Raw genomic sequence first — 16,665 nt, forward strand, 5'->3', positions numbered from 1 at the left:
GGCTATTGGCCAGTAGTGGTGCCGTTTATAGAAGGAGGACAAATGGATACATGGCAAGTTTAGATGAAAAAGGAATGACATGGTGTTAAAATCCTAAATTTGAAGTTGAAAGACCTAGCAAAAGGATACCTATAAAACATACATCCTAAAGCCTTTGGGTATTGGAAGGAAGCTGTTGGAAATATTCTGAAATTGCTTTAGCAAAAAGGAATGAAAATAGAACTTTGGGAAACTGATTATTTTTAAACAAACTAACTTGCCTATATCAAGCTATATATGATTTCATAAGAGATGCTGAATTTCCTCCTAATACTACTTGTCTTTTGGATTATGTTTTTGTATACAATTATTATCTGCTTTTCTGAAGATTGTGGCATTATTATTTTGTTAATAATCTATCAAAAAGCCTAAAATGAAGAAAATATATGTTATATATTTACAAAAATTATAGCTTATGATTTTTTTTTACAATCTTAAAAAAGACATGTAGACAAACTTGCCTGCAATTTTTCATGGAAGGCTTTGTATAGAAAACTATTAAAAGCAATTAAAATAAGCAAAATATAAAAAAAACCTTAATATTTTATCTCCTATTTTAATTACTTTTAGATGCTATAACAAAGTTCCTGAGTGACATAAACTGACTGACTTACTAACAAAAATATATTCAGAATATACAAAAATGTAGTTTTCTGAATATTCAGTAAATAAAATAGCTATTAAGTAATTGAAAGTGATACAATATTTATATGTATTGTCCACCTTAAGAAAAATATCAATTTTAGTACATTTATAAACCTAGTGCCCCACTTTTCTGTTTTATATGTTTGCTAAGAGTGGTTATACTTTTACTTAGTTGTTTGACTCTCAAAGTTTTCTTTGTGGGAAAGTTTACTTTCTTCAGCATATATACTATATAATTCTTTTATGTAAACTATATTTTTGTTTGTGTTTTTCTGATACAGTTTTCCATATATATTGCATATGTATGTCTTTCACACAGCTTTGGTAACTGGTATCTCTGAGGAATTAATTCATTTTAACTTCCCTTGTCAAATTTATTGACAAAGTTATTCATAATATTTTCTTATTACATTGCAATGTCTATAAGAACTATATTCTGTAATTCTAGCTACTTGGGAGTCTGATGCAGGAGAGTCCCAAGTTTTAGGCCAAACTGGTCAATGGAAGGAAACGTCTCAAAAATTTTTTGGAAAGGTATGGGGCTATAGCTCAGTGGTGGAACCTGCCTACTATGGGTGAACCCTGGGCTTCAATCCCCCCACAAAAACAAAAAACAAAAACAAAAACAAAACAATATTATGTCTCTTATTTCTGATACTGTTAATTTGTGTCTCTTGTTTCTTATGCAGTTAAACTAGAGTTGTAACAGTCGTTTGAGTTCTTTAAATAACCAACTTTTGGTGCTTTTTATTGCATCTATTGTTAATATATTTTTTACTTTATTGACATCTGTCCTCTTTTATTTTCTTTCCTCTACTTGCTTGAGTTTTAATTTGTTCTCTTTTTTTAACATAAACAGAAATTTAGATGATTAATTTTAGTTCTTCTTCTTTGCTTATATGAAAATTAAAGCAATAAAATTCTGTCTAAGCAATGCTTTAGTTGCATTTCACAATGTAATTTTAGTTCAAACTATTTTCATAATACCATTTAAATTTCTACTTTGATCCATAGGAATTTATAAATATTAAATTTCATCAATAATGTTCTTTTAAGGACAGAATTGAGAAAAGAAGAAAATAATAGTTGCAGAAAATATTTGCAATTAAATTAGCTTTTAAAAATTCATTATAGAATATATATATAAATAGAATTACCTGAATATTCAATAAATAAAACATATTGTTTAATTTCCAAATATTTCTAGATTTTCAATAGATATTTTGTTAGGAAATTCTATTTCAAATATTTTATAGAGAACATAATGTGATTTCAATTCAAACTTTTTATAGTACATGCTTTGTATTGGTTAATGTTTCATTATTTATACTTGAAAAAATTATATTCAACAATTGCTTACTTAATCTTCTCTAAATACTAGTTAGGTTCATGTGATTTAGATCATCTATATTCTCATCAATATTCTTCCTATTTTATCAACTAAGGAAAGAGAAGTAGTGAAATATCTAACAAAAGTTATAGATTTTTTTCTCTCTTTTCCATTACATCAGATTTTGCTTCATGTATTTTGATGGCTTAGCATATATTTAAGACTATTAGGTTTCCTTAATAAATTTTCTCTCATTTTAATTTTAAATTACTTGCAATGTAAATGATATTTTAAATGTCCCTTTTTATCATTGGAACTAGTCCTTATTGTGAAGCTCAATCTGTATGATATTAATATTAATGAGTGACTGTTTCAAGTTTTAATACATTTATTAGTATCAACATCCTTCTTTCACACAGGCATATTCCCATCTGAAGCCATTTGCTTGTAGCATGAAAAATGTTCTTTAACAATTTTGCTACAGTAAGTCTGATAACAATAACTTGCTCAGGTTTTGTTTGTCTGAAATATATTTATTTTGTCTGTGGGTCTAAAGGATATTTTCATTGGATGTAAAATTCTAGATTTTATTTGTATGTTTGTTTGTTTTCATGTTGTTTTATTTTTTTCATTATTAATGTAGTATTTCATTGTCTTCTGACTTGGACTAGTTCTGATGGTACTAGTTCTGATGGTATGCCCAGTAAATTCTTGAGTCTTTTTGTCCTTGTTTATAATGTGTCTGTTTCTCTCTAACCATTTTAAACAATTTTTTCTTATTATCATGAGCTTTGTATGGCTGCCTTTATATGTTTTCTACATGGTTTCTTCATACTTTTTCAATTCTATGTATATGCTTTCTACCAGATTTAGAATATTTTTGAGCACCATGTCTGCAAATAATTAGTATGACCTCACTCCCTTTTCTGACATTCCAGTTACACATAGGTGAGTCTAGCATGTATTTCTTGTGAGTCACTGTTGCTCTGTTTTTTTTTTTTCTTTTAATTTTTTTCTCCTCTGCAGTTCAAATAGATTGTATTTAAGTTCACTGACTCCTTTTACAATATCCAATATCCTCTTAAACTCACCAGTGAGTTTATTCTTATAGATATTTTATTTTTCTATTCTGAAGAATTTAATTTGCTTATTTTCATAGTTTATGTTACTCTTCAGCATTACATTTTTTAAAATTTCTGTGCACATCAATCATATTTATAATAGGTGTTCTAAGGCTGGATCTGCTAGTTTCATCATCTCTATTATTCCTGAATCTCATTTTATTGAGTAATTTCCCCCTGATTATGATAGGTCACATTTTCTAACTTTTTTGCATATCTAGAGATTTTTAGGAGTTTTTTGTTTTTGTTTTTGTTTTTGTTTTTTGAGACAAAGTCTTGCTATGTTTTCAAAGCTAGCTTTGAACTTGATACATAGCCCAGGATAACCTCAAAGTTGTGATCCTCCGATGCCGGCTTCCCAAGTATTGGTATTATAAGCCTGTAACTCCACTTCCACCTCTCTAATAATTTTTGACTGGATTCCAGACATGGTTAATATAACATGACCAAATGGCCACATTGTTTTGTTCTGTATTATTGAGTATTGCATTTCATTTTGCTGAGCAGTTATTTTTAAATTAGCTAGATTTATTAAACCCTTATTAAAGTTTCATTAAAGTGGACCTAAAATAACTTTTAAGATTAGTTCAGGCTTAATTCTTATATATGACCTTTCTGGGTTCTTTACTGTGTACTCAGAATATCTCACCATTCTGGTTACATAGAACTCATGTGTCTTCTATTCCTACTTGAGCTCTAGGTGTTGTAAAGTTTAGAGGCCCAGGTAGTTGGGTTTTTCCCTGGCTTACAGGAGACATATCCTGCTTGTTGGGCTAAATTTTACCCCACAGTTTCAAAGAACACCTCTGAATGGTGGAAGTCTTTTTTTGTGTAGCTCACTCTTCCCCAGTACTGCATAAAACAGATGCCAGTTTCCTTAGCCAATTTGACTCCATTTCTCTGGGTCCTCATCTCGCTAAAGCCCTCATCATCTATGCTCCACTGAGGTTCAACCTCCCAGTGAGGGGTCTGGCAAATTTTTCAAGCCAGAACCCTTGCAGTTTTACAGATCATATCATGTGTTCTCCATCCATTAGTTGACAATTATCTAATGTTGAGAAGAGTTGTTGAATATATTGTCTATTTGTTTCTGGTGAGAGAGATAGGATATTTCCAGTTCATTCAGTCAGGGCCAGAAGCAAGATCCCTGAAAACACACGTTTAAACATCATCATTTAAAAACAAAACTAAAAACAAAGAAACATCACATACCCAAACTAGTGAATCTTAATGTTAGGTTCCTATTAAGTCGATGTGGATTTGCATGTATATGTGTATGTGTCATTTTCCACAAGATGAACCAAAAATATGAATTGAGTCTAAATATCATATTTTAGCAACCCTCTCAAGAGGGTATTTCAAGCATTTTTATTAGAGATCTTCAGGAAATATTCCTTTATAATTTTACCCTGAAAATGTGTTAAAATACTGGAGTGGGGAGGTTGTATAAATGTAGGCCAAAAAGATTTCTCAAAATATTTAATAAGCTCTAGGGAAATAAATGGAAATTCTTTATGTTTTAGGTAAAAATCATCAATTTTTTATCAACAGCATTTTTAACATTGTTTAAAGTTTATCCATTTGTACATGGTAATAGCTAATTGAAAAATGTTGAGTTTTCTAACTGTATTTGCTCTTCAAATTAAAATTTTAAATTATTAATATATGTATATTTTTACAAATCATAAAATGTATATCTATTTAATATTTAGTTGTTTAATATTTTAATATTAATTGTTTGATATTTAATACATAATTTTAGATTTTACAAATTATTTGATAGAAGTTAAGAATGACAAGGTAAGTTTCAATAATTTCATTAACATTTTGCTTGTATTAATCGGAATACAAGCACCAGAAAAATCTTTTGGTGGACTAGAAATAACAGGTAAATAAAAAGAAATACAAGTAACTGAGTAGGAAATGAAAAAAAATCTTCAACTTCAATAGTAATAAAGTAAGAAACTCTTAAAAAAGGAAAAGCTAGATTTTTCAAACCTGAGCTCCTAGTATTTCTCCATAATCATATTCTCTTGATAGCTTTTTATTTGCCATTACCTCATTATTGGCCATTATACTACACCCCTTTTCTCATCCTGGCACCCTGGCACCCTACAGGACAGCTGACAATCATGTCATCACCATAGTCTGTCAATTTTACCCTGAATTCATCTTGCTATTGTTCTGTATACTGCCTCCATTCAAGCCTCCATTACTCTCAATTGTGTCACAACCCATCTTCTCTGCCCAAATTTACTCTGCACAAGTCCATTTTCCTTGTAACATTTTAAAAATTCCTTTATTCAAGTTTTATATTTTTTGCTAGAAAGTTTCCTTATCCCTTACTCTCCAGCCTCTTCTGCTTGTGATCTGCTTTCCTATGCCTGGCTTCAGGCACACTTGTCTTTCTAGCCCAGATCAAGCTGCATTGAGCTTTAAGATGCTCCCACTTATAGTTCTCTCACTCAGCCTTAAATATTTTTTTCTCTACTTCCTTTATTCCTTCAAACTGATTCTCTCAATAAACAATATCCCTCGGACAAGCCTTTCTTGACTTTCTTCACACCAGTGTCAGCATGTCACAAATTAGTTACTTATATCCATTCATCTGTTGATAGGCAGATGAATGGATAAAGAAAAAGTGGTATTTATCACAATGGAGTACTACTCTGCCATAAAGAAAGATAAATTTGAGGCATTTGTAGGAAAATAGATGTACCTTGAGACTATATGTTAAGAGAAAAAGAGTAGACACACAAGCTTAAATATAATATATTTTCTCTTATATGAGAATCCCAAATTACCAAAAAAAGAGAAAATTAAAGATGATAATAAGAAACTGGGTGATAGATCTTTCTCAAATGGTAAGGGAATCAAAAGATAGAGAGAAGGGAAAGGGGATGAAAAAAGGAATTAAGATGTGTTATGTACATGTAACAGCTCCATACGAGAAATGTAAACATTAGGTACTACAAATATGTACTAATAAAAATAAAATTTTAAAAATTAGTTACTTGTATAACTTGTTAAATGTCTGGTTCTTTAATTAGGTTATAAACTTTGTGAGTCCAGAGAACATATGTATGTTTTTCATTCTTTGAGGAATCTAAAATATTGTATTGCCTGAGTTATGCTTTCTACTCAATAAGTAGTAGGTCAGGTATGATTAAATTTTACATTACAGGAAGTTCCAAGTAAGTTTTCAGACATGGGCACTCTCATTCACTGATGTTGGCATAGAAATTGATACAATCTTTATGAAAATCAATTTTAAGCCATTTTTCAAAGTCTTTAAATGTTCTATTTCTTTGCTTCTATAATAACAAACCTGGAAATGTATCCAAGAGAAATATTGAGACATACATATAACTAGAATACAATATACTTATCTAAGCATTATCTACATCATGTAAAAGTTGAAACACTCAAACATCCAATAAATGCAAATTAGTTTAAATAATGATTAGTGATGTTATTGGCCTAGGTTTTCAAATGTTTTAATATAAGTGTGTATGTTCTGTAGAAAGACAATAAAATTATATGTGTCCAAAATTTTAAATGAAAAACTAAAATCTTTGGAATAAAATTAGAAAGAATCTTTAAATTGGTAGCCATGACACCTCATTTTCATGTTATAAATCATGTTTCAATAGTAGCAGAAATAAGATCAGCAAAGAAAGAGAAAATTTTATGTAAACAAAGTTATTCTGTGAAAGCTCATAGAAACAATGGCTGTTTATCAGTAGAAAGTAGCACTTACTTTTCATTCTTTTTAAAGAAAATTACAGATAGTATAGATAGCAAAAGGCTCTATTTTTAGAATCAAAGTATTATCTTTTTTTGTAATACTTATCTCCCTGCATTTTGATCTGTTAGCTACCAGGCTGTTTAGTAACACTTCCTTAATCACGCACTTCTCTAGGTGGCTGTAGTGGACACAGAGAATGTATAAGTGGTAGTGCTAGCCTTTACGATGTTCATGGAATTACTGTCCAGAGGAGATCTCTGCAGATGGCTTAACATAATACTGTTAAAGAATAATTGAAGAAGGGCCAGAATAATGTGCATAGAGTGTAGGAAGGCAGATAATGTGGCCGAGTAGGTGTGAACAGCTTCAGAAAAGGCAAGCCTGTGGCATATGCCATGATTGTGGTTTATATCAGGATGTGTTGAACCATTGGTTTAGAAATAAATGGAATACTTTTAAAGTGATAATAAGTAGATATTGATTAATAATGCTGAGTTGTTAATAGTATAATTTTTTAACATTTCCAGCTCTGCGAGATGCTGGCAAACACTCTATTAACAGTGACTGGAAGATCGAACACTCCGGTGCATTCAGTTTAGCTGGAACTACGGTCCATTATGTAAGACGAGGCCTCTGGGAGAAGATCTCTGCCAAGGGTCCCACTACAACACCTTTACACCTCCTGGTATGAGGAAAAGAATTGCTAACATTGCTTCATAATTTTTTGTTTTACTAGCTATTTTTTTTGTTTTGCTCAAATTCTTTTATTGGAACATTTTAGGTATACAATACATTTACATTTATCATTGGGTACTTGTACTTGTACATGATGTATCTTGGTTCTTAATTTTTCCTCATTCCCTGTCCTCCCTTCACCCTCTCCACCCTTCCCTATTTACGAAGACTTTGTTTCCATTTTTTCCTTTTCTCATAATCTTTCCTTTTCCTTCTTTCCCTTTCCCTTCCCTTCCCACTTCCCCTACCCCATTGGACCTTTTCTTCCTATTTCAAATTATCAGTTATTCATTTTAATCATTTTAATCCTTATTTACACTTTCAGCTTCATCATTTTTTATGGCAAAGATATTCCTACTATGTTTTCTCTAATATTTTTTCTAAATTCAAATTTTCAGATAGGCATTCCAAATTATTTAAGAATTGACCTTTTAGAGACATTTAAAATGTACTTTAACCCATGATTTCTAAAAATAATAACTGTTACAAGTGGAACAGTATGTTATAGGGAATTCACAGAATTAAAATAGAAGTGTATTACCAAGGAATAAGGAATCAATTTTTCATAAATTATTCATTTACTAACTAAAGTGGATGTCCATAAAAATAGTGCTATAATATGGCAAAATAATAATATTTTGTATCTACATTGAATGACCACATCTGAGTCTCTATAAAATGCCTTTGATGAGTTGTTGTTTTGCCCAAGGCAAAGAATTTGGTAAATATATCTAACAGCCCTCCCAGTGATTCTGTTATATTTTTTCACCAGCTTAATGGATTTCTGTAAAGAATTATGGAAATTTGAATATTTGGGATAACATTTTTACCATGGTAAAAAAATAAATGTGAGTCAGAAGTGTTTGGAGAAAATTAGAACAACGGGATTTTGTCTAGGCTGGTGGCAAACCCATGATCCCCTTTGAACTTCAATCATCGTGCAGAGGCCTAACTACACATCTAACTTGGGTTTTCTATTCTAGTGGCAAAAGCAAGTCTAAACTTCAAGCACCTCAAAACATTCTAATTTCTACACATGATACTAGTGTAAAACACAATTAGTTGTCTTTATTTGAATGTGATCATCCATATTATTTAGTATGTCCATGCAATTTAAGTTGACTTTGTCTTCAATTGGAAATATCTCTGTTGCTGGTGTAGGAGGTAGAGGTTCAAGTCACATATTGATCCATTTGCTTCTTCTGCTTTAATGAGCCTGCAAATTTCCTGGGTTTCTTGTTGAAAAGCATATGCTGATTCATTTAGTTGAAGCCAGGATCTGACATTTGAATTTCTAATCAGCTTCTACAGATGCCACTACTGCTGGTCCATGGACCACAATCTGAATTTACGAGATTTTATGAAATTGAAATCTATATATTTCACCAAAAGGAGTAAAGGGAGCAGTGTGAGTGGTGTGGTTCCCTTCTGTTCTAATCTTAATATCCACCATTCACTGAACACTGAGAATTACTGGCCAAAAGAGCATTACATTTATTACAGCATTTAATCCTCACAAGAACTTTATATCATATATCTTATTATTACAGACTGAAAAGAACCACAGATGAGAAAAGTTAAGCAATGTGCATAGTATTGCCCAGTAAATTATTTAGAGATCAATAAAAGGTCACTCTTAGGTCCTATCATTCTTGTATAAAGCTTAGATTTTTTTATACCAAACTGAAAATTATTTTATGCATCTCTTTACAAGTCCTTTGGATTCTTTCACATAATTTCAGTTGAAAAACTGAAAAAAAACCCTGTGCCCTGTTACATCTAGAGGAAGAGGAAAAAATTATTAATATCATGTGAGCAATATCTAGTTCCTTCTATAATTAGGTCACATTCAATAACATCAATATATCAATAACAAACATATTTTTAATGACTGGGTTTTAGAAAAATGCCATTATGTTTACTTATGTAAGTATAACATACATTTTTTTCTTTCTTATGGAACAAGGCTTCGGCTCTTGTACTGAGCCTCTACATATTTAAAAATCTTAAAACAGTGTATGTGAAACTTCAGTGTCAGGAGGAAGGAGTTTTCTTACTACAGAATCCTTGATCTGATTGGTAATTATCAAGGATTTTCCTGGAACCATGAAGTATAAGTTAAGTCAGTGAACTATGTCTAAAAGAAGGTATCTATGTGACCTTTATTTATTCCATAATTGAAGGGAAACTGCCCTTCTGAGATACTTTTCTGTAATGACTGTTACAGATCGAAAGGAGATCCTGATTTCTGAAAGGCAATACCTGCCACTGCCATGCTTCAGTATGTGTCCTCCACGGCAACATGGTCACACTTTCCTTTCTGCACGGAACACTGCCAAATTCAGATGGTTTAAGAAATAGCTAACAGTTTTGTGGCCAGTGTTGCTATTTTAAGTGGCATTAGATATCCAAGGACAATCTAAAGTTCTATCAATGAAAAGGTAGTGTTTTAAGGAAAAATAGACATGTTTTCACGTAAGTAAATAGGCTGGTGTATAGCTGTCATTTTAATGTTCATTTCATTAATTTAAAAATTAGGTAATAATCTGGTTATAACTATAAACAAGATAAGTGATTTTTGAAAAAACTCATGTAAGTTCTTTCTCTTTAAACTTATTAGGCTAAAAAAAGTAACCAACAACATCAAATGAAATATTTAAGCCAAAAAAACTCTTTATTTTCCTATTGATATGTGTTTCATAAAGGTGACACACTAGTTTCCCATTCTACACATTAAAATGTCTCTATTGATATATTGAACAAAACCTTGAGGAAAAGAAGTAAAGAAAATATATTTTGAACCTTAATCTTGGACTCATTTAAATTTCTCCCATGGAGTGTTAACTCAGAATTACCTGTTATTATAGCTACCTAGACCCAGCTTAAATATTGAACAAAGTTTCCTAAAATTTAGAAATCATTAAAAATGTAGTTATATATGTCTTTGACGTCACATTTTATTTTTTCCCTATTTTATGTTTTTAAGCCCATGTTTCCAATACATAATGATTCTGTCCACTGTGGGATATATGCACATGTACATAGCACATCTTAATTGCTTCTCCCTTGCTTTCTTCTCCCTCCAACTCTTCTTCCCCTCCACATTTACAAAAGCTCTATTTCCCTATTTTCTCTCAATTCTTTTTTCTTTAAATCCTTTTTTGCTTCTGCCTCTCCTCTCCCCCATCTCTTACCCCCTTCCCACTTGAACAAGATCTTTCTGCTTCCTAATATCTCTCCCCCATCCCACTCCATATTTATATTTTGGATTTCTTACACAAGTGAAGTAATGCAATATTTAAACTTGTTTTCCTGATTCATTTTACTTAAGATAATGGTCTTGACGTGTATTTATGTACCTAAAAATGCCTCAAGTTTTTATTATATAGATTGCTTCTACAGATAAAGCATCAGGAAAATAGAATTGGTGTTTTTCATGTGGTCATTCATTATATTTTCTAAAAGTGAATTTATAAAGAAACATATTTCTATTCTTTATTTCATTTAAAAATATACACATAGATACATATGTATCTATGTATATTCACTAAATCATTGTAAGCATCCATTATGATTCAATTGTGACCTTGTCACTGGAGACTGATAGAGAAGAAAACATACTTGGTTCTTGCCTATGGTTGTGTTTAGTGTATCCCAGAATTCAAACATTCCTGTACATCCATTATGGTTTATGCAACTGTTTATGTGTATATAACTGTACAATTATTAATATTTATTTAAGCCTTTATTTCAACATACATTTATTTTCAAAGGAAAACTTCTACATTACAAATGGAAAATCAGTTGCCAAAATTTAAAGTTACTGTACGCATACATGGAATAAAATTCTTATCCTCCAGTTGGCTTGGAAGTTCTCTTTCCTTACAGAGCACATGATTCCTGCAGTGTTTCATCCTCCTTCTCTGTTATCTCAGAAACTTCCTCTCTGTCTTTTCTTTTTATATGGGTGGAAAGACCACAGATGACATTATACAGTAAGTCATAGCTTAATATTAGGACACTCATCTCTACCACCATTCCCTCAACCCCCTCTAGAGTTTTCATACATGTTCTGTGCTTAAGGAAATTGTCCAGTCCATAAATTGAAAGAAAATGATCAGGTATTCAAATGAGCTTTTTTTCTTGTCTTTTACTCACAGGTAAGTGTTGAGCTCCAATATTTTCAAAAGTATGACAATTTTAACAGTTAAGAGTGCTGTCACATTTCCACTATGCATTAAAGAGAGAATGTTCACCATGAAATAAGCATTTTACAGTATCAATATTCTTGATATTATACTTCACATTGAATGTCCAATAGTTTGAATCCTCTTCCTTATTTGTCTTTATATAGGTGCTTCTGTTTCAAGATGAAAATTATGGCCTTCACTATGAATACACTGTCCCATTGGATCCTCTTCCAGAGAATCAAAGCTCAAAAGCACCTGAGCCTCTATTTATGTGGACACACACAGGCTGGGAAGACTGTGATGCCACGTGTGGAGGAGGTGACTTAAAATATTTCTCTCCAAAGCAGCAGTTGTTTTCTCATTAACCATTGATAATTAAGGCAGATCCCAAATCCTCAATCTGCAATTCCAAAGTCTATAAAGAAAAATTTTCATGACATATTTATTGATTAAACATTCAAACTACTTTGTGGCAAACCCTAACTTAAACTGAAAAAAGGTACTTAGAGCTATTATATACTTATCTAACATGACTACTCATTGAATTGTATAAATATCAATGTATTTGTTTATAATACATCAAGTTTCCTACATACTATTTAGGTTATAATATAATATGTGTGCAATGCATTTCTTCTATTAAATCTTAAAAAGTTTTAATTTCAGTTCCCAGGAGGATTGTAGACATGAATTGTAATTGAAATGTAAGGGTGCTTTGATGGAGCAGGTTGGAGTTTGTCTCTATATTGTGTGCATACTTAAGCTAAACATGAAAAAAGAATTAGGATGTTTTATGTACATATACCAACTCTGCACAAAGAATATAATCATTATGTACTGCAAACATGTACTAATAAAAAATAAAAATTGAAAAAAAGGTAAGAATAATCATGTGTACCAAAAATTACTAAGTAAATAATGCAGACTAAGAATTAACTATTGAATTTAAATATATAGTGAATATATTAAAAATGTGCTATATTTGGAACATGAAATTCAGTGCTGTCTCTGTAAAAATTAATTTTAATGACATGTTTGACTTAAAAGACTAAGAGGAATGAATTTAAGAGAAAATACAGGAATGATTAGAGGAAGGAACTCTGTTTTACTCATGAAATGTTGCTGAAAGGAGAAAGCAGAAAATATGGCTGTACTCAGAGGGAAATATATATCACAGGAGCTTGTTTTTGTTTGTAAGAAGAGAAAGTGTATATCACTGCTTCTCAGTGTGTATTTTCTAGAATAGAACAGAAACTTATAATACAATAAAAAAAATTCTGGAACAATATCCAGGTGAAATGAGATGGGGAAGTCAACTTAGACAGAACTATGGACAACACATCCCAAGTAACAGGAGAAAAGATGAGTGGTGGGAGCTCAAAGTGGTACTCTCCTCCTGGTGTGCACCTTCTTGAGAGTGAGGGTAGAAAGGAGCTATTGGAGTTTTGAAAAGAGAATGTGAAGAGGTCACTTAGAGAATGAAAGCATGAATAGAATTGGTACATTAGCTTGCTTGTGTTGTGGTACTAATGGTCTACATGAAGGCGATGGTGCTGAATTTAGTGTGACAGCAATGTTCATGACAGTATGCTACTCTCTGGCCATGGAGAGCATGTGAGTGCTCTATTGGAGTGTGGCTGGGACTTTCTGAGTATATAAAATAAGAGAGGAGTAAATGATTGTCCTGAGATTGTATGTAACAAGTTGAAAATGATGAACAAAAAAGTAAGTTGTAAGAGAAGAAAAATAAAGATAGGATGTGCTTAAAATATGGTTAAAAGGGAATAGGTTTGAAAGGCTCTGGTGGCGGTAAAGAATTGCTAGACTCATAGTACTAATGGACTGAAAATTTAGGAGATAGAAGAAAATAAAACCGAGATTATATTGCAGTTACTATGACTCTTAATAAGACCATGGGAATTACTGACAAAACTAAAATAAAAAAGCACAATTATTGGGAAGAGGGCCAAGAACTGAGAAGAGCTGGTGGGGGGACAATCATTCACTAATAATTTGTAATTCTAAGAATTGTTCCAGGGTCAGCACAGGGTTAAAAAAATATATATATATATTTTTTTTTCAGAACCAAAATCTGAAAGGAAAGAGTGAGAGTGGCCCAGGGACTGGTTTTTAACTCCAAGAAGGGTAATACGTTACCTAGTCTGACCCCAAACTGGAGGTTTACAAAGAAGAAAGTAGAAGGGTTTGGTAGTAACAGTGAGGAACGTGGAAACCCACACTGCATCTAGGTCCAAAGGTACTGGGCCTGAACAACAAAATGCTGACCTTAGTGGAGATCTGCAGAGAAACCAAGAAGCAGTGGCCTCAGAAGAGAGCAGGAAGGTGTGGAAACATTCAGAAATGCAGGAGTTGGGAGGAGCAGCCTTTACCAGAGCGCCCAGATCTTTGGGGTTTGGGCCTGATACCCACAGCACTTTGCACTCTGGGGCCACCGGGGCAAAGGCAGCCCAGGGCCAGGGAAAGATGAGATTACACAGCACACACTGTGCTCCCAGAATACAGCGCCATCACAACAAAGCATTTCTCAAAAACAAAAAGCTCAGTCATGCTTGCCACAGGAGGATTTCAGTGATCATGTTTCTCCCCTTTTTTTTTGATCTTATAGAAAATCAATTATTTTATTTTCATTTTAAAAAAAACAGGAATCGTTTTACATATATGTGGTTGCTATTTAAAAGTTTGTATCTCAAGATACTCCAAAAGATCCCAAAGATTACTATCATATTTTACCAAGTTCTAAGCAAAATTCTGGAACTCAGTGATATTCGGTTTGTCCTTAGCAAGTCCCAAGCAGCCCGGGCTGCCCCTCCAAAGCAGCTTGAAAATGTCCTTACAACTGAGACACAACCTGGACAGGGGAAACTGTCAGGAATCAGGAGCCTGTCCCAATTTCCTGAGGAAGAAGAAGATGGTAGCTCTGTGCTCAGCCACCCGAGCTTCTTGAGATGAGTCCTTAATGGAAGCAACAGCTTAGAGGCACCAAGACAGCAAGCTGGGGTTCAACCAGCCAGCCCCCTTCGCCCCCTGAAGCCCCTCGCTGGAGCAGCCACTCCAGCCAGCGAGTGGTGCTTCTGAGGCAACCTCGGGAAGGTCCCTGGGTGTCTGTGGCAAAGATGAATGTACCCGAAGTTCTTTTCAGTTGAAATTAAAAAACAACTCCCTAAGTCAGTTCACATTCTCTCCATGCTGCTCCCAGAGAAGTCCGTGCGCAAAGGAGTGATGTTATGGTCGTATGCGGCGAACTTGGAGGTGCTGTTGCTGGGCGGCATGGGTGGCGTCCGGAGCGCCTTAAGGGGCAGCAGCGCGCTCCCTCCAACTCCAGCATGTTGGCCACGCCTTTGCGCAGGTCCGGGAAGCCAAAGGCCAGGGCGGCCTTCTGTGTTTTTTCAAGTAGTTTCCTTGCATTTCTCAAAATCTTCGGTACATCCGTTTGCAGGCCTCTGGGTTTGATCCAGACAGTCACGTTCTGGGCGTAACTGCGTTTGTTTTGGGGCTGCAAGGGGAGTGGGCTCTTATTGCCATGTGATTCAGTTCGTTCCCCCTCCTGTCCTCTCCTGTGGCCACCTCATCTGCACAAATTCCTCTTACTCTTCTGCTCATTCTTCACTAATGCTGGGGCTCTGCTTCACATCCTCTGCACAAAACACAAATAGAAGCAAATACAATCACAATGAAAATATACACAAATTTCTCTTCATTATAAGCCAGAAAAATCTAATAGTGATCTGCAGGCCACTGACCAGCCCCTTCCCATGGGCTATGGAGTTGAGGAAAGTGATCCAGAGGCCTATGGTTCACCTTATAGCAATAAAAACCAGTCACTAAAACCTGTTTATATTTAAAATCTGGAGAGGAAAATGCTTGCCCAGTGAATTAAATTATCCTCAGTTATTTTTCTTCTGCAGTTGTGATACAATAAAAGATAGATAAGAATTAATCAAATAGATAGAACTTTTCAGTCTTCAGTTTGAAAAGGCAAATTGTTTAGGGTTAAAAAATTCCCCCAGTCATATTAAATACTTCCTAGAGTATGTTTTGCCAATTTCCAAACCTTAAAGAATAGATGGACACTATGAATTCTTTTCATTTCAGAGTCAGTGGGAATATCAGATATTCTTAAACATGATTTCTTAATTATCAATATGCAAAAAGTTAAGTGCATAGATATGAAGGACTTTCCAAGATCCTATAGTCCACATGGGTAGAGCCAGGATGAGAATCCATGATTCCTGAGCTGAGATTCTTTCTTCCCCATTTATTCCTGCCTTCAGTAGCAGCTTGAGGCAGGGGCTTCATGTAGTTTCTTTCCCCAAAACAGAGCACATTCCCTGGAGATAATGTACATTTTCTTTGGATACAAAGGCTGTTCTATTAGAGTTTTTAAAATAATAATTCAGACATGTCTTTTCTTTTTCACTTCCAATGGCTGATTTTATAAAATACTCTTCATTATACACAGCTCCTGTAGGGATTGTGCTTGTGTGGACCTTTCTCAGGATTCTGTTCCACTGCGCATAGCCCATGGTCTTCAGTTATCCCTGGCTATGTTTACAGGGCACACATTCACTTCAATACCAGAATATTTCTGGGCATTTGGATATGTGTTCCTTTTTAGTTTATAAATAAAGCAGATGGACAGGATTTCAAGACTTGCATCATTTCTAACTCCATATTGTCAATCTTAATAGCTGGAAAAAGCTTTGTGATGTTTCAGCATATTCATGAGTTAAATAAGAATATCTTCAAAGCCCAGAACATTGGAAACAGATTCAGGCAAAATTTATCTTCAAAAAAAAAGAGAAATAATAACAGAATTATTTCACTTCACAAGAACAT

The 16,665-nt window shown here is 33.5% G+C and overlaps 1 protein-coding gene across 4 annotated transcripts in view; it reads left to right on the forward strand.

Moving 5' to 3' along the window:
- Window positions 1-16,665, forward strand: part of Adamts19 (ADAM metallopeptidase with thrombospondin type 1 motif 19) — a 243,780-nt gene that overhangs the window by 191,164 nt on the left and 35,951 nt on the right. For all 4 annotated transcript variants that reach the window (XR_002398180.2, XM_021266237.2, XM_004854439.3 and 1 more), the window contains exons 17-18: window positions 7,411-7,568; window positions 11,973-12,126. Coding sequence is in view for 3 of the 4 variants with exons in the window: in XM_021266237.2 (XP_021121896.1) it covers window positions 7,411-7,568; window positions 11,973-12,126 (312 nt within the window). In the remaining variant the exon portion in view is untranslated. The remainder of the gene's footprint in view (window positions 1-7,410; window positions 7,569-11,972; window positions 12,127-16,665) is intronic.

Source organism: Heterocephalus glaber, unplaced genomic scaffold (genome assembly GCF_053883595.1).
Source record: "Heterocephalus glaber isolate CG9 unplaced genomic scaffold, H.glaber_assembly_v1.0 deba00001463, whole genome shotgun sequence".
In the NCBI taxonomy this organism is placed as follows: domain Eukaryota; kingdom Metazoa; phylum Chordata; class Mammalia; order Rodentia; family Bathyergidae; genus Heterocephalus; species Heterocephalus glaber.